The 19,314-nt window shown below is 40.8% G+C and overlaps 1 protein-coding gene across 1 annotated transcript; it reads right to left on the reverse strand.

Moving 5' to 3' along the window:
• Positions 1-1,836: 1,836 nt before the first annotated feature.
• Positions 1,837-17,540, reverse strand: GNAT1 (G protein subunit alpha transducin 1). Its single transcript, XM_015824755.1, has 8 exons — positions 17,435-17,540; positions 12,733-12,775; positions 11,666-11,807; positions 10,470-10,627; positions 9,719-9,847; positions 6,111-6,240; positions 5,447-5,600; positions 1,837-2,027 (listed from the first exon to the last, which is right to left on the reverse strand). Exons 1-8 carry the CDS (start codon positions 17,538-17,540, stop codon positions 1,837-1,839), a joined length of 1,053 nt encoding a protein of 350 aa, XP_015680241.1.
• Positions 17,541-19,314: the final 1,774 nt, after the last annotated feature.

Genomic DNA, 19,314 nt, shown 5'->3' on the forward strand with positions numbered 1-19,314 from the left:
GAGAAGAGTGACCCATTACCGTGGATCCCAAATAGCCAGACTCCACCTCCTCCTTGGTTGCCATGGTGTGTGTTGGGGATGACCATCACCATATTTGAGCAGGCTTCTATTTGATCTTCATCTTCTGACTCCCAGGTCTGGTCTCATTACTGCCCCTTTCTGTTGTGAACACATTGACAAGCTTGTCCATAGAAGCTCCCAAGTGTGCAAAACTAGAAGAAAAATGTTATTTGCAGAATAACTGTTACAATTACACTTTGTGCAAATGTTATAATTATTCCAACAGCAGGGCTATCCTTTGCTGTCCAAAACATAATGCATAGTTTTGATAATAGCAATGTTTCCATCATTCAGAGAAAATGGTGTCATTAACGAAAAATCAAGCTTGAACAAGGAAAAAGACATTAGCAGAATTAGCCAATATCAGCAAGCAGGTTCATAATTGAGGCAAGGCCACACATGCTAACAGCCTTAGAGGCACAGCTGTGGCTCAGATACTGGAAGAAAGAATTTGCTGGCCTGTTTTTCCTGCTGAAAATGAAAGTAATGAAGAAATGTCAAAATGCAAGCATACCATAATTGGGGAACATCTAGTAGCAGATTTTTCTAAGTTTTTTTTTTTTTTTAAAAAAGGCTGGTAAGCTACACATGAATTCTGTAGCCCAGCTCCTAGGATGGCACAACTATTTTCTTGAGTCTGAATAATTATTCCAGACAACACCAATTTGCAGGAAAAATAACTGCAATATAGGAATTATTGCCCTTTTACTTAGCTGAATTGGCAGAGCTGATTTTAATCAAGATGGTGTAGGAGATGATCAGGCTGAGCCCGAGGGAGGGGGTCAAATGCTGTCATCAGTCATGAAATCTTAAGCCCAGCCCACCTTGAATTTGTTGCTTAACTCCCACTAATTTCCCTCGACCGTTAGTAGTTCAGATTCCTATAGAGAACTTAAGCTTGCAATTAATCTTTACACTCATTTGAACTGCCTGAATCTCGTGATTTCCCCTGAGCTTGACAGATGAACAGGAGTGTCTGTAGAAAGAGTGTATTACATAGGAGGACTGAGGTCCTTCAGTATCTGGCTTCATTTTGGCTTCACGTGTTGTATTCTTTCAGTCATACCACCTTCTGTGAACATCAGAGGTGGTCAGCTGGATCAAGGCATTTAATTCTGAATCTGCTTGACATCGTTCATACAATGACTTGAAGAAGACCACAAGCAGAACTAGAAGTCATACATTTCTGTGGAAACATTCTGAATAAGCTACAAACCCTCTGACTGCAGGCCCTCACTACTGGAAATCCCTCAGTGCCAATAATTTATTTTACTCTAATCACAGAGGTCTATAATTTTTCATTGCGGTTTTAATAATCCCCCACTGACTCAAGATTTCACCATTGAAATTCAGTGGCAAATTGCTAATTTTCATTGACAAGAGTTTCCTTGTTTTCTTTTTAAACATGAGATGCCTAAGCTAGATAGTTGTCATCTAACTACTGTATTTTGAATTTAAAATAGAAAGGAACAGGCTTTCCAGGTTCCAAAAAATCACTCAATACATTACTGCTGCATGAAGAGAATAATAGCTGGAATATATATTTCCAAGAACTGGGAAATTAATCTTTTTTGTTTCTCCCAAATAAACTGGAAGAGCCCTTATTGCAACTTGCCATTAGACTATATCTGATAAGGCAATATATATATATATATATATTGCTTCAATGAACTGGATTTTATTCAAGGTAGGTCCTCCTCGCCTCGCCTTTCCTATCCACCCGTCTGATCCTGCCTAGCCATAGCCAACCAAGTTAGGAAAAACGAACACTTGCAATCAGAAGAGGCCACAATCCTTCAGATTTTCCTTGATAATGATGTCAGTGACAGCATCAAAGACAAACTTGACGTTTTCTGTGTCAGTGGCACAGGTCATATGTGAGTAGATTTCCTTCACATCCCTTCTCATATTCAGTTCCAGGAACTGGATTTTGATATAGGCACCTGCATCTTCATACGTATTGGACCCTGCAGAGAGATGAGTGGTGATAAAGTAATAGCTTCACCTATAGAGTAACACAAACCCTCTTAGCTCAGAATATTATTCATTTGTCCAGAATGAAACAAAGCTTCACATTTAAGGACATGATTCCAATCTGTACTAAGCAGAATCATTGAACACTGCAATTGTTAATAACAGTTTGACATTCATTGTTCAATGATCAGCTGCATTGTACTAAGCTTTCCTTCCAGTGAATACCCTTGATCATCAAGTCTTCCCTGTTTTACTGAACGTCACCCACCTACATCACTTCAATCAATCAGAATAGAGCTGGAAGGGACTTTAGAGCAGTGATGGGATTCAGCCAGTTCACACCAGTTCAGCAGAACCGATAGCTAATTTTTTGTTGCCCAGGCCCAGAATGGACTTCCGGAAGCGGCATCCACACAGAGAATCAGTTGTTCACATATTCGAATCCCACCACTGCTTTGGAGGTCTTCTAGTCCAACCTCTTGCTCTAGCAGGAGACCCTATACCATTTCAGAAAATGGCTGCCCAGTCTTTTCTTAAAAACCTCCAGTGATGAAGCACCCACAATGTTTGAAGGCAAGCTGTTCCACTGGTTAATTGTTCTTATTGTTAGGAAGTTTCTCCTTTATTCCAGGTTGCTTCTCTCCTTGATTAGTTTCCATCCATTGTTTCTTATCTTGCCTTATGGTGCTTTGGAAAATAAGTTGATCCCTTCTTCATTGTGGCAGCCCCTCCAATACTGGAATACTGCTATCATGTCACCCCTAATCCTTCTTTTCTCTAGACTTGCCATCCCCAATTCCTACAACCATTCTTCATATGTTTTTGTCTCCAGGCCTTTAATCATCTTAGTTGCTCTTCTTTGCACTCCCCCCCCCCCAAAGTCTCAACATCTTTTTTGACCAAAACCGGATGCAGTATTCCAGGTGTGGCCTTACTAAGGATTTATAAAGCAGTACTAATACTTCATGTGATTTTAAATCTGTGCCTCTGTTTATACAACCAAGGATTATATTAGCTTTTTTGGTGGCTCTTGCCCACTGCAAGTGATGGTCCACTAGGACTTCAAGGTCCCTCTCACAGTTATTATTTTTGAGCCAGGTTTTGCCTAATCTGTACTTGTACCCTTGGTTTTTCCTGCCTAGGTGTAAAACCTTGCTTTTCTCCATATTAAATTTCATAATGGATAGGGCCCATTGTTCAAATCTGTCAAGATCTTTTTGTATCCTGAGCTTGTCTTCTGGGTTTTTGGCTATTCCTGCCAGCTTAGTATCATCTGAAAATTTGATGAGTTTCCCTTCTATTCCCTCATCTAAGTCATTTATGAAGATATTGAAGAGTACTGGGCCTAAGACAGAACCTTGTGGTACCCCACTGCTTACTTCCCTCCATATAGATATAGTACCATTAAGGACTACTCATTGAATATGGTTTGTCAGCCAGTTACAAATCCATCTGGTTGTGATGCTGTCTATCCCACATTTTTCTAGCTTACCAAGAAATAGGCTGTGGTCTACTTTGTCGAATGCCTTACTGAAATCTAAGTATAATATGCCCACAGCATTTTGCTGGTCTACTAATTTAGTCACTTTGTGAAATAATGAAATAAGATTGGTTTGGCATGATCTGTTTTTAACAAACCCATGCTGGCTTCTAGTTATAATCAATATCTTCCCAGGTATTTATGCTGGGCTGATTGGTCTGTCGTTTCCTGAGTCTGTTTTTTTTTTTTCCTTTTTGAAGATGGGAACAACATCAGCTTTTTTCCAATCCTCTGGTAGTTCCCCGATGGGCCAGGATTTTTTAAAGATATGGTACAATGGTTCTGAGATAACATCTGCCAGCTTCTTCAGAACTCTGGGATGTAAACTGTCAGATCCCGGTGATTTATATTTATGAAGATCAGACAGGTGTTCTCTTACCATTTTCTTTTATTTTAATTTTTTATGTCTAGTCTGTCTTTTACAGTTATGTTTTTGATAGTTTTTTTTGTGTGATGCAAAGACTGAGTTAAGCAGCTCTGCTTTCTCTCTACTGCCTCTTACTTCCTTGCCATCTTCTCTCTTTTGTGGACCAACTGTTTACTTGACTTTTTTCTTGTTATTTAAATGTTGAAAGAAACTTCATTTCTGAATGCTTGAAGAGCAGGTATTCTGGAAGTATGACTGACCTGACTAAACATATGGGGCTTCTGTTGCCCTTTCAGTCATTGAAAAGCCTCCCAACACTTCTTGAGAAGTTTTGTTGGGTGAATTGCCCAACACTCTTATTAACTTTGCACTTCCCATTATGTTCTATTTTCTTCCAGTATTGGAACAACTGAGAAGAAAAGCATCTCTGCAACAATAACATGGGTCCTATTCTCAAAGGTGGTTAAATTTACAGTGTAAAACCACAAATACAGCACACATGTATTCCTTGAAGAAACAGCCGATAATAAATTCTGGCTTACGTGGCAGAAAAGTATGCCATATTTCACAGGGGACTGATGCCCTCTAGTGTTTATTTTTCAAAACAAATGTCTTGTAACAAAGTAATGTCCTCTCCTCATGATCATGTGGACGAAGCAAGGGAAATGAAAGATAACTTGCTTTTTCCACCCAAAGTTGTGTAGTAGTAAGACCAAGAAATCAAATGCAAAGATTTTCATTACTTGTACCTTTGGATGGCATGAACAAAATTAACCCCCTGTAGTTTATATGGTTGTCAAATTTCAACTACACCCATCCCAGCAAGTACATCTTTGTATAGAAAGTCAACAAAATAACAAGGGTAGGTGTAAATAGAAGAGGGGAATGGTTTCTACAAATTCTCACTGATTTAGGCCCAGTATAATGCTGACCATATAAAAGAATAACAGAAGGGACCTTGGAGATCTTCTTGGAGTACATTAAGAGTAGTTATTTTCTCCTCCACAGGTGGAACGTGCAGACAAAGATGGAAGAATGAGACCATGGTTGATGATATTAAAGTTCATTTTTATTGCTGATTTCTTTCCTGGTAGTGGAACATGATAATTTCCTGTCTGGCTTGATCTAAATCAGCCTTCCCTAAATTGGCATCAACCAGATGTGTTGTACTACAACTTCCATCAGTCCCTGCCAGCACAGCTGTTGCTCTGCAAACCAATGGAAATTATGATCCAGACATCTGAAGAAGATTAATTCAGCAGAGCAGATCTAAGCGTCTACTACTTTCTCTTTGGAATCTTAATAATAATTTTATAGACTGCCAAAACCAGATGCCATTCTTTAGGCATTTGGGTTTTGGCCTGCTGACCTATATACTGTTTTTTGTTACTTTCCGGGCTACCTGGTATGACGTTTGTATGTTCCTACGTCACTGTACAATTGACTGTAATACTCTGCTTTCAAGTAGCTCCACACAAACATGCATGCTGCTGACTGGAACTCACCTTCATAATCGGGGAAGCACATGCTGAGGTGGGCCTTCTTGATCTTTTCCATGAAAACGTCTTTCTTATTGAGAAAAAGAACAATGGAAGTAGTGGCAAAGTATCGGTGATTGCAGATGCTGTTGAAGAGGTGCAAGCTCTCATGCATGCGATTCTGAAACAAGAAACAGACGCCCAGGGCCCTTTTTGTTCTTTTTATTCAGTTCAGCTACATTTCAGTAGCTAAAGATGTGCACACAAGACAAACAACTCTTCCCCAAAACTGTTATCAGGAACAGACATTTTATTCTGGGGTGAATCTGACAAAACGTTCCTAAATTAAAGATAATTTCCTTGCTGCTTATGGTGGGATTCCTAAGGGAGTAGAAAAGCAAATGAATTGTGTGTGTGTGTGTGTGTGTGTGTCTGCCACAATCATGGGGTGATCCCTATGATTTTTATTTTAGCAGAGTTATGTATAGTCCTCCTCCATTATCTACAACTCATAGAATGATATGAAACTTGTGAAATGTACCTTCAGATTACAGCAATTTCCTTTTCAGAAGTATGTTCTCCATCCCAAGAACAGAAAACTGCCCCTTTTAAATCTTGGTTGAAAAAATATGTAATATCTTTCATTTGCTATAATCAGAAGAGTTGGAAGATAACTTTGGATGCTCCTTACCACTTCGTCATCTTCCACCAGGACCATATCATAGGCGCTGAGAGCAGCAATGAAGATGATGCAGGTGACCCCTTCAAAGCAATGGATCCACTTCTTGCGTTCCGAGCGCTGGCCTCCAACATCAAACATCCTGCCAGGAAGTTGAGGAATTGGGGTGATCAAGAATTTAAAAAGAAATGTTTAATTTCATATTTTTATTTCATTCACAATACACAATTACACAAATACACAATTAAGTTCTCACTTAATGATTGGTTATTTAGCGATTGTTCAAAGTTATAATGGACTCCACCCCTCTCCAAAGCTCCTTATGATCCAGTTCTGGAGTTCCAATGGTCATTCACTCACTCACTCACACAAACACACACACACACACACACACACACACAGAGTCACAGTCACATGACTGCATTTTGGGCATTTGGCATCCTGCTCACCTTTATTGATGGTTGCAGTCATGTGACCTCAATTTATGGCTTTCCCCCCCCAGTTTGCTCTCGATCTTTTTTGCCAGTTTCTGGCAAAAAAACCACCCATAGAAATGAGCGTATTTGCTTAACAACTGTGGCATTTGCTTTATGACCACAGTGGCATTCACGTTATGACCGCAGCATTGATATAATGACCTCCCCAAAAATTTAAAATCGGGTCAGTCATGTAGGTGCCTCAACTTATGCCTGTCATGGCTTAACATGGAAATTACCAGGCTCCATTACAGTCATAAGTTGAGGAGTACATGTAACTATTTTGAATATTTGAAATAGAATAGCCTTACATAATAGAAACCTCAATTTCTTTTTTTTTTTAAAAAAAAAATCAGTTCAGAGTTCAAAGCTATGCATACCCAAGTATCCATATTAAGGAAAATATTTCACAAACGTATTCTGGAAACGTCTTCAGAGTTATGTTAGGAAGAATGCACACAAAAGTGCATTTCTTTTCTTGCACTGATGTTTCAAACACAAATTTGCATCCAGCACAGAAACAGACAATATTGGCAGAAGAGGAATGGACCAAACAGAAATGGACAGAACCAGAATTGTGACTTGTTAATACTTTACTGCACTTCTCGTGATGAAGTGGCTCTCCCACTTCAGAGCTATTCCTGCTATTCAGGAAAGAATTACATCAGAATGCTTAAAGTTTATCTTTTCAGAGAGGAAGCAAAATTATCTGTCTGGCAGGATTTAAAGCTGCAGGGCCAACAATAGTTTTGGAGAGAAAATAAGTCCTATCATTTAATTAAGAAAATCAGGCAGGCTCCCTCAAGGACAGATGTGAAAAAGCAAGCCGACTGAAGGAACTGTAGAAAACTAATTAAGAAATAATTTGAAGGAATAATAGGTAAAGGGGGTTGAAAAATGATGAGAGAATAAAGATGTGGGGCAGAGTAAGCAATAATTTGAAAAAACGGCCCAGGATATAAAAAGTACTTTGAGTGTATCAATCATACTTCTAAAACTAAGCTAACTGTAGGAAGATACTGTATTATAGGAACACCAAAAAAAAAAAGATTCACAGGCTTATGGAATCTATCCTGATATTTACATTTAATCCAAAAATAAATGCAGGCATGGAGTTAACACCCAGTGTTTCTCAACCTTGACAACTTTAAGACGGGTGGACTTCAACTCCCAGAATTCCTATGCTGGGAGTTGAAGTCCACCATCTTAAAGTTGCCAAGGCTGAGAAATACTGGGTTAATTTCATTTAGTCAATCCCATTACATGTCTACCTAATGGAGAAATGGCTGAAGATGCTAGGACTCTCCTTACATAAGGACTCGTGGAGATTTCAGGCACTTCCTGGAGCAAGCCTCCCTGAAATGGTGACTTTTATCCCAGTCACTGAGCTGGTATGCTTCCAGAACCACTAGTGGGTTAAGCATATGGTGAGCCCAGGAAGATGAAGTAGAAACAAGGGAAAAGGGAACCAACTCTCATATAGAATCTAGAGGCAGAAGATATTCATGCAGGCAGGCAGGAAGGAAGTTAGGGTTAGGGGATGTTGGAAAGTTGGGAACTGTGGACCAAGACTGACAGGGCTGAAGAATCTTTAAGTGGCAAGGAATTTTTTCATTGGAACAACTTTGCATATTTCACTGTCAACTCTGACAGCCAAGAAAAAGATCAAAGGCTAGATTTTAACAAACCTGCAAGATCTTTGGCTACCCTTTTTCACAGTAATTCAAGTGTATTTTCCTTTCAGCTACAGCCTGGGATGAACTGCAAAATTGCAAAAGTATCTTTCTTTTTTAATAACATCTTAAAAGAAATCTTATCAATTTAATTGAAATAGAAAAATATGGAGATATAAGCTGCACATATGGGGGGAAAGGGTCATTAGGAAAAGCTCCATCGAGGTGTACTTACAAGAAAAGAAGGGCTATTATTGAAGAAAATAATAAAATGCCTTTAAAAATCTCTTTATGCAGATGGAAATTTGGTTATTCCAACCATGTATCAGTAGGGGGCAGCGCATCCTCACAAAAATAAAAAGAGTGGCTTTATTAAACTGCTAATCTTTCATACTCCTGGATAAGTGCATATAAAGTATTTCAAACAAAGCAGATATGATCAGTTTCCCATCCTCCTCCTCCTCCTCCTCCTCCTCCTCCTCCTGTTTTCTGTTCATTAGCTGTTCTAGATTATTGGATTACTTCTAGTCTTCAATGTTTATTTCGGTTTTCAAGGCTCACTGTGAAAGATAAATGTATATGATCTGAATTTCAGATACTATGCCAGTGGTGGCGAACCTACGGCAGGCGTGCCAGAGGCAGCACTCAGAGCCCTCTCTGTGGGCATGCACAGCGTCGCCCCAGCCTCCCTCCCACGGCCCCCTCCTCATCAGCAGCCCCCCGGAGGAGAGTCACCCCCAGGCTTGGCCCATGCGGAGCAGTGCAGCCAAAGACATGGCAGCCAGGCAGCGGGGACAAGACTCCGCCCTCGCACCTCGTCATGCGCAGATGATGCTGCAGGGCGCAGGCAGAGGGTGTGGCCACCATGGAACTGCTGGGATGCCTGGGCGATCTGCGGCAGGCCGTGGAGGCAGCGGGTGGCCCTGCGGGAGGGCAGGGGGGTGGTTTTGGGGCACTCGGTCTCTAAAAGGTTTGCCATCACTGTACTATGCTCTGAGAAGATACATTCATTCCAGTTTTTAAATTGCTACTTTTTTTCTTATGTTAAAGATGAAAATTTATGTTCCACCTTTTCTTCTGGAGTTCAAGGAGATCTTATCCCCATGGAGACTCCCCAACAATGTTGGGGAGTCTCCATGGGATGAATTATATCAACCATTTCTCTTTATTGTAGAAGCCTTTAGCAAAGACTTTCTTGCATCCTAACATCACAAAACAGAATTTCTGATTCATCTCATACACCATTAGAAATGGTGACCAGGAGAGGTTTTACAGCTCCTAACCAGCCATGACACATACAAACCTAATCACATATATCCATATGCACTTATCCTTTATCTTCTTCTCCAGTGAACAATTTTGAACATTCAAAATCTTAAAAACTATTTTCTGACCTATTGAAAGTAAGGCCATTAGACTCAGATGACGATTTGCTTGTTGGGGGAATCGCTGCTTATAGGACATACGATACCTGAAGTGGAGATCCTTGAAGGAAAACTGGGTTTCAATGATCCCGGTGGTCTTAACTCTAGAGCGGAGAACATCCTGCTCTGTGGGAACGTATCCAGGAGTTACCAGCCGTGCCAAGGCGTTCAGGTAACTGCAAACATAGAAATATAGTTCCGTAATGTAATTAATACAGAAGAACCCTGGATCTTTCAGCTTCAGTTCTTTAAGGTATTAGGCAAGCTGTGGAATTTTGAAATATCTGGCCCCCTTTTTTCTTGAAGGAAAGTGGGCTTTGAGAGAAACAGAATTTGGAGGTAGAATATTCAAGCAGGATCACCCTTGGCAAGGAGGCCAGAGAATCCCAGAGAGCATTTCTCTTCCCCTCACACCCACTCAGAGAAGTGATCCAGCTAAGGTCCCCTCTAAGCCTTAGAGGAATTCCTAGAAGGAAGTGGATGGTACACATTGCCTACCGCAATGGTTGAAAGTTGCCACTTTGGTCATAAAACCACTCTCCTCTGACTCTCTATGCCATTGCATCTGCCTGGAATGTGGGAACAATCTTTCTCTTTCCATCTGAGGCAGAAATATAGGAATTCAGCTGCTTAGGAAAGGGCCCAAACAAGCATCAGGCCTGTATAAAATGCCTCCATCTATATCCTGTCTCTGCCATTATAACTAAGCCATGCTGGGAATCATCCTGCACACTCGTAACAATCTCCAGATCCAAGCCATGTTCTCCATTTCAAAGTTTCTAAGTAAAGATGTCCTACTAGCCAGCCGAGTCATTCAGCTGGAACTCTGAGGCTCTATCGAAGCAGGCCTGGATGCCCGTATCTTTCCAGAGTCGCTCAATGATGTCAGACATCTCCTTAGGCATGGTGCCTTCTTCAATAGTATCTGCTAAGTGCACCAACATGCGGGAATCATCCTACAATTGAGACAGAAGATATATAGATATATAGATAGACAGACAGACAGACAGACAGACAGACAGACAGACAGACAGATAACCTTTATTGTCTTTATTTACTGTGGGCACAATGGCACACATTAAAAATGAAATTTAGTTGCTTGCTCTCAAAGTGTACACATACATAACACACATTTAAACATACTATATACAACATATGTATAGACCTACACCCTTACATTTAAATAACATATAAATATTAATCACTGTCCATCTTGAATACATAACGGAAGGAGGAAGCTTTAGAGTTCACAAGGTTAATACTCTATGAAACAAAACTGTGATTGAATCTGGATGTTCTGCTATGGATACCACAAAGCCTCCTCCCAGAAGGTAACAAGGAAAACAGGTTGTGAAGAGGATGTGTGAGAGAGTGTCCCAGACAATCCTGCGGACCTTGCTCAAGCAATGCTTATGTGCTATGTCCTGGATGGAAGGGAGGGAACTGCCAATAATCTTTTCTGCCATCCTCACCACTCTCTGCACCGCCTTCCTGTCTGAAGCTCAATCAATGAGACATTCCTGAAGGAGGGAGGGAGGGAAGGAGGGAAGGAGGAGGGAAGGAGGGAGGGAGGGAGAGTCCTTCACTTTTTCCTTCGCTGAAAAGAGTAGTCTGGGCAAAAATGATTACTTTAAGTTTCTCTGACCGATATCTTTTTTTGTTATCTTTGGAATTAATTTCTCTGGAAGCCTGTATAATCCCAATTCTCCAAATCACATTATGTCCATCACCCATTGTCCAATGTCCATTTTCTTTTATTTTTTATCAGCCATTTTTGTTGTGGAAGAGAGTGACAAGATACCAAATTATTTAATTTTTAATAATGCTTTAACTTTTAATGATTGTTTTATACTTTTATAATGATCGTTTTTGATATATTTATTGTGACTAGAGTCACTTCTGGTGAGATGGGCAGCCATATAAGTTTGATAAATAAATAAATAAAAGCCTAAAGAACAACCAGATATGAACATAACCATTCCTCAGTGACCAACCTGCCTGGCTGGGTCTCCATACTGGATGTTCAAGATGCCCATTGCCCTCACTATGGATAGCATGGACTGCAGGGTGTTGCTGTAGATAATGCAGATGAATTCCAAGCACTCCTCTAAAGAGTAACCATCTTTATGGATAATTCTATGGAAGATAAGAACAGAAAATCAATCCAGAAGTTCTCAGGAACATTAGATGCTGGCTGGGGAATTCTGGAAGTTGAAGTCCACACATCTCAAATTTGCCAAGGTTGAAAAGCACTGCACTAAGTATATCTAAGGAACTCTGAACAAAATGCAACTGTCTCTTTTTCCTCGGACAAGTTACTTGTTATGGAGAGACCCAGCTTCTCGTTCATTTTCCCTTGCATTTTTTTTATTATAACTACCTCTGGATTTCTTTTTTCTGTTATCAAGGAAGTTTTCAATATTCTCAAGAAAGGAATTTCACCAGATACTTTGAAATCTAATTCACAAATAATGCTAAATCTAAATGTTAGTACATGGGATTTGTCTGCCCTTTCCTTAACAGAAGATGCAATACCCTCTTTTGTCCTATATAAACCATGGTACTTCATTGGGATGGGTTTACATAACACAGTAGACCCCAAACCTGCCAATTGCAAGGTGGCTTTATGTTGTGTATGAATCTCTTGAATTACCTCTTTGACAAATGTTTCTTGATTGCATACCCAACACTTTTTATATATGCACCTAAAAATATAGTATGTGAAAAATACTTATTTAAATCATGGTAAATGATGGATGACTACACGTACACATCATGTACAGTTTTTTATAGCACTTATTTTCTAATGTAGCCTATACCCCTAGGTGGTATTCCATCTAAGTATTCATCTATCTTGATCATACTTTGATTTTAAAGAACAGTCAAACTCAGTTAAATGTTGCAACTTACTGGATAGACATAGAATAAATGAGAATAAGGTGGCTGTTGGGATATTGGTACGTTTTTAATTTCCTGAAACACAAAGTATATAAAGGAATATTCACAGAGCAAGGATAGGTAATGTTTTTGGAAAAACTGACATTGTTGGAAGAAGACTTACTTCATTTGCTTGACTATGGTGCTTTTCCCCGATTCTCCAGCTCCTATGGAACAAAAATTGAAAAGTGACTAAACTGTATTTGTTCCCAGTTCCCAATGCTTTCTATATGGCACCAAATTCAAATTAACATCAGATCCCATTTGCTGCACCTCCACAGTCATAGATTTGTTCAGAATGCAAAAATTGCTCTTCCCAACAAATCCTTGGTGGGCTCTCCTCAATAATTTTGCACTTTGTTTTAAGAACCTGGTGCCCAAGAATAGGGAGAGAAATATCAGTTACCTCCCAAAACCCTCCAGGAAATTAAAGAAAGATTAGAAGACTTTGGTTGTAAACAATAATACATTTACATCTTATCAAACCTAGAGGCCCACAATAGATTAAACAATATCACACAGCTATATGAACTTCAAACAAACGTAGCATGATCTGCTTGTCATATATAGAGATTTGAGTTTAGAATTGGCAGTTGGTTTCTCTCTCTCTCCCTCTCCCCCTCTCCCTCCCCCTCTCTCTTTCTCTCTCTCTCTCATACACACACAAACATATAGAAACATATATTTTATTTGTTCCCTTCTTCAAGTTGCTCTGAAGCTAGTCCCCTTGCTGTAGCATTTCTAATGGTCAAGTACAAATATTAAAAGCACAATATATATTAAATATACTCTCCCTTTCATGCAGAACACCCTAAATCATCAGCTGAGTCTGCAAATTCTCATGTAGCAGCATTCCTAACCCTCCCACACTGCAGCTTGATCTCTTCTTCCAGGCTGTAACTTTTCTATCCTCGACCCTCTGATCTAGCCTGCATTTGGTTCTTCAAACCACAATCTTTTTCGGTCAGTACTCTGGGTCTTTTCTCTTATTGGTGATCCATCATCCACCAGGTTCTCCTATGTCAGGGCTTTTCAACCTTTTCACCCATTGTACCACTTTTAGGATATGACAATATCTGAGTACCACCAGTCACCTAGCAAGGTGTCAAAAACTTGATGACCAAAAAAAAAAAAAAAAGGAAAAAAGTGATGAAGTACAGGTAGTCCTAGACTTACAACAGTTCGCTTAATGACTGTTCAAAGTTACAATAGCACTGAAAAAAGTGCCCCCCAAGCCACAGCCGAGCAAGACACCTGCCTGCCCACCTGGTGGCACTCTTCCTCCTGTCCGAGGTTTTCATTATTGTGAGCATTTCTGTTGAGAATTGGCAGTGGGGGTGGGGTGGGGGGTGTTTGGTTTTTATTCCCCCCATCTGCTGGGTGGTTGCAGCATGTTTTGGTCACTTCACATGACCCTGGGACACTGTGACCGTCATAAATATGAATCAGTTGCCAAGCATCTGAATGTAAATCACAAGACCCTGGAGATGCTGCAACATTCCAGCTGATTGGTGCTTCTTCTCAGCTCAGCAGAAGCGCCAGGATCAGCGCTGAGCTCCAGCTGGAGCCTGGTGCTGATCTTGGCGCTTCCGCTGAGCCCTGACAGCCCTGCAGCTCCAGCCATCTCTCGCTCAGGCTTGTGCGGTGCTGCCACCGGTTCAGCTCATTCCCCTCCCCCGCTACCACTTTTCTAGGATGGTCGCGTACCACCTGCCAGGTGCCAATGTACCACAGGTGGTACCCGTACCACTGGTTGAAAAGCCTTGTCCTATGTTGGCCACAAATTGCTGCCTGACACTCCTTTGTGCTTCCAGGTTGTTTCTCCTGTCTCTTCCATATGGAGAGGAATCTCTACTAGATATTTTGCTGCAAAAAAGAAAGTAGCTATCTCCTTCCACTTTCTCCAGTTAAGCTCTTTGTTGTTCAACCTTCCCTCCCCTCTTGCTGCAGAGAGAGAAAAACACACTCAGTTCTACTTCCAAACTCCCTTTTGTCACTTCTGTTTTTTTGCCATAGTCTTGTGGCTAACTGGATTGACGCTTCCATTCCCCCCCCTCTTTTTGTGCATGTCTTTTACACTCTCCTAACTTACAATTCATTTCTGCATCATTGCACTTTAGAAAAACAAGGCCTTTTCATTTAGACATCTTTAAAGTCTTACCTTGTCTCCTGTTTAACCAAAACAGCACCTTATTTTGCTTCTTAATCCCTATGTTCTATTTATTCTGCTCCCATCTGTGGAGACTCTATTCTGATATTTTTTTTTAACAGCAGCAGTTTTATACAAATTTCATTATACATTCAACCATTTTGCAACAGAATTCAATGCTTTTTCAACTACTAAGCAAGCTCAACTTGTCCACATCTGACTTTTAACTCTACTAATTACTCCTTAACTTGAATCGCAACTATCATATCACTCATTAATTTTAAATACTACAGTGAGGATTAAACCATTTTGACGTGGTGGTTAAGATTCAGGATTGGAAGTGGAAAGATTCAGATTCAATTTAGTGTATTTATTTTCCTATTTCCCCAGCCAAATGTAACTAACTGGGTGGTTATTACAGACTTATTTCAGCAATGAACAGAATATGATAAGAATTCCATTTGGGAAGAGGGCTTAAATCTAGCTTGGACATTTTTTCAGATAAATTATTGTACCCGTGCATTTCATACCAGCCTTATGTGCAAATCTTTCAAGCTAATATTCTACATGGATGTCAGCTTCACATGCTCTTTGACCTAGCACAGAGATTCTCTCTTTCTTATTGGCTCCATGTTTGATCAAACTTTCTTAGTTGCTTTTTATTTTCAAACTTTGACAGCTCTGTTAGGAAGTACAATGTGATAAAGAAAGAAAAAAAAAGCAAAAGAAAAATATTTCATACATGATATTTTTAAAGCTTACTGTGTTAGCTTGGACTAAAGGCATAGTGGCCTTATGACCTAATTCAAGCCCTTCCTTCTTTCCTTCCTTCCTTCTTTCCTTCCTTCCTTCCTTCCTTCCTTCCTTCCTTCCTTCCTTCCTTCCTTCCTTCCTTCCTTCCTTCCTTCCTTCCTTCCTTTCCTTTCCTTTCCTTTCCTTTCCTTTTCCTTCCTTCCTTCCTTCCTTCCTTCCTGTCTGCCTCTAAATTCTAAAGAACTTCTCTTTAGGACTTTTCCACATTATATTGCAACAAGTGATCTGTGCAGGATTACCACCACCAAAGGTGTCAGGATAAGATGCTGTAAGTCAACCTTGATCACCTTTCCAGGAGAAATAATAAGATAATGAGAACTGGGCCATAGACCAGCTTATCCTCAATGCTTCATAGAAAAAGAGCAGCTCTAGCTTACAAAGGTATGAAAACATCACAGCTGAGGATGGAAAACAGAGGCATGCTATCTCTTATCCTGTACTGTGCAGAAGGCATATACTTATGGCAGTCTGGAATTGCAATCCTAACATCTGAATGGTCTAGTCAGACCAGGGAAGACTGAAAAACGGTTCCCACAGGCCAGTTCTTCATTTAATTCCCTTAATAATGTGGGAAAAGGAAGTCCATCAGCTGCACTAATTTGTGGGTTGGCTGGTATTGCTAATGAAAATGTCCATCAATATTCTGGAACAACGTTGCTGAAAAAGTACACCAATGGCTCTCTTGGAGGTTATGGAAATGAGCCAATAACAGCGTGCACTTCTGTAATATTTAAATGCATTTTTCTCTGACAAAGAACCATTTCACAACGCCCATTGTGTTTCTGCCCTTTCCTTATATTTCAGTTGCAGCAATTGTTTGTATGAATGTGTAACACAGTGCAGTGTTAGCTTTTTTTTTTTTTTTTAAAGCTGCTTAATAGTAAATGTAGACCAAAGTTGTTTTAGATATTTCATCCTGCTTTAATTTGGCACACTCCTTTAGCTCTGCTGCCTGGGAATTCTTGGAAATATAATCCGAACACATCTACAGAACATGTGGTTTGGGAAAGCTGAGCTAACTAACCCGGTCAGCTTAGTAAGCCTTGCCAAGAATACAAGAGAAGGTAACCATCCTTAACAGTTCTTCAGTCCATCCTTCCCTTCATCTGTGCAAAAGTAGGGTACAGCTTCTATATTTAAAGCAGAGGATCCAGCAGAGCTACGTCAGCAAAAGTCTTGAAGCAGCAATGATCCAGGGAGATTTAAATGTATAGCCCCCAAATGACAAAGGAAATCAGCATCAACATGCAACAGGAGCTGATATGATATGCCTTAAGCTTCCCTCAGAATGATCTGTGTCTCAGTGGATGCACCTAGAAGAAATTTCTTTTAAGTTCCCATTTCTCTAAAATGCAGGTATCTTTTCCTCTTATGTTTGTCTCATAAGGCCACTCTGCTGGCCTTCTGGAAAGATGTTAAAAACAAGGCTCTGCAGCCTTGCTTGGGGTTTAGAATAGAATAGAAATATAGGTCTGGAAGGGACCTTTTAGTCCAACCCCCTGCCTATGTTTTTATGGCTTGATATATTATCTGTACACCACCCAGAGTCCCTCTGTGAGGGAGAGGGGCGATTTTAAAATTTGATAAATAAATACATGGAGATAAATCTTCATAGGGCTTGAATTAAAGCTTTGCCCTCGCACAACGTCCTAATGTTGTTGTCCACTCTGCATATACAGATGATGGGACAGAAGACCTTCTGGGTTATGACTGCTTTGATTCTGAAGGAAATGCGCACTGATCTCCTTCAACCCAGGCACGCAAGCGAATGAGACAATGTAGGAAAGGGGAGGGAGAACGCCTTGATAATGCCCGCCACAGTGTGGACAAGGTCACTGTGACTTTCTTTGGAGGAGTTACTTACCAAGAAGCAACAGCTTAACTGTCCTGGCATCCATATCGGCATCCTCCTTGAGCTTTTTTTCCAGCTCCCGAGAGTGCTTTTCCTCCACACTCGCACCTGCACCCATCACCGTGTTGGTTTTTGCCTTCAGTCAGTGAAAGGGGATCCCAGGAAAACCTGGGGAGGGGGCTCCAGTGCTTTCCTGTTGGAGCTGCCTTCTTCTGTAGCCCAGCCTTAAGTCAAGACAGATTCTTTCTTGTCTTGCTCTCCTGAGTGCCTTCAGTGCCTATTGTTGCTCCCTTCTTGAGCCAATACCAGCCTCTCTCTGGCTTAGAGGGATTTTGCCGAACTGGGGATCAGGTGCTCTGAAGCACCAATGTGGAGCAAGGTCAACTGAAGAAGGGCCACATAGGAGGCTGCCCCAAGATCTTCCCCAGGCTCTAATCATGTGCTCAGTAGCTTAAAGGCATTTCTGAGATAATGCTCCATCAATCCCTGCACATGCTAAACTCAGCAGTTTCCATTTTTTCATCTGCCCTTGACCTGGACAAGCATCTGAAGGAGTAATATTCCTTCCTCCAAGCTCTTCCTTTTCCTGCCATACTAATTGCGCGGGACAAAGCACCAATGGGTCTGCTGAGGATGGTTCATGTGCTTTGATCTCACTCCAGCAATGGGTAAATTATATTAATTATGATTGATTAATGATGGTTTAAAATATCATATGGCTGACATTCCCCCCCCATGTCAAACATAATAACGCCTCTTGGAGAAAAGATGTGGGGAGCAAGAAACATAGAAAGAGAGGCTGGCTAATAAAGCTACTAATCCTATCATTATCCAATGCCATCACTGTTCATAGTTAATTAGTAGATTTTCAAGTGGTGTGGTGGAATCACCTGTGGAAGCAGTGGGGCTCTTTCCAAGGGAAATAAAAAGTCATTCCAGCCTGGAGTTGATTCGGGGGAGCAAACAACTGAGCAAAACCTCTGAGGTCTATATCTGCCATTTCCCAAGGGAAGGCTGGCAAGGTTCTTGCAATACAGGCAATCAGAAACAAATACAGGCAACAAATACAGGCAATCAGACCGCCTCCTACCAAATATCTCCCTTCGACCAGTCCGCTCCCACAGAGAGGGCCTCCTTAGGGTGCCGTCGGCCAGTCAATGCCGGCTGGTGACCCCCAGGGGGAGAGCCTTCTCTGTGGCAGCTCCTGCCCTCTGGAATGACCTACCCCCCGACCTACGTACAACTACGGACCTGCGCCTCTTCTGCCGAGCCTTGAAAACCCATCTATTCCATGCGGCCGGCCTGGCGTAGTTTTGATTGGGCTTTGCTAGGGGTTTTATATGGGGTATTTTAGAGCAGGCTTTTTATTCAATATTTATTGTGATTTTTATTATTGCCTGTTCACTGCCCTGAGTCCCGTAAGGGAGATAGGGCGGTATATAAATTTAAATAAATAAATAAATAAATAAATAAATAAATAAATAAATAAATAAATAAAGTATCTACTTGGGCTTATTCATGGTGGTTCTGGTTGCTTGTGTCTGACATGGGAATCTGACCTAAGCAACTATTATCAAAGGGGGGGGGGAGGTTGTATAACAGGAGATATATTTAAATAAATGCATTATAGAGGCAGGACCTAGCTCTAAGTTAACTGTATCATGCCAGAAAAAGACTTAGAGACCGAGTGGCCTGTGCATGTGTGCCTGGGAACTAAGGAGACAGAGGGAAGTCTCTTGAGGTGAGCAATCTTATAGCAAAATCCACAATGTAGTAAATAAAGAGGGGATACAGAGTAAACAATTAATTCTCAGTCTACATTGCATTGCTCTATGAGGATAGAAGATTGGGAAGTGCTGAAGAGGAAGTTCCATTGAAGTCATACTTCCAAC

This window comes from Protobothrops mucrosquamatus, unplaced genomic scaffold, assembly GCF_001527695.2.
Source record: "Protobothrops mucrosquamatus isolate PMUCROS unplaced genomic scaffold, P.Mucros_1.0 scaffold2341, whole genome shotgun sequence".
Taxonomy (NCBI): domain Eukaryota; kingdom Metazoa; phylum Chordata; class Lepidosauria; order Squamata; family Viperidae; genus Protobothrops; species Protobothrops mucrosquamatus.

Excerpts from the sequence above, each read along its gene's own strand:
- GNAT1 (XM_015824755.1), bottom strand. The coding sequence starts at position 17,540 with ATGGGTGCAGGTGCGAGTGTGGAGGAAAAGCACTCTCGGGAGCTGGAA. Across the intron at positions 12,776-17,434 it reads AGTTAAGCTGTTGCTTCTTG|GAGCTGGAGAATCGGGGAAA; the intron begins GTAAGTAACTCC and ends TTTGTTCCATAG. Across the intron at positions 10,628-11,665 it reads ATGGAGACCCAGCCAGGCAG|GATGATTCCCGCATGTTGGT; the intron begins GTTGGTCACTGA and ends TCTCAATTGTAG.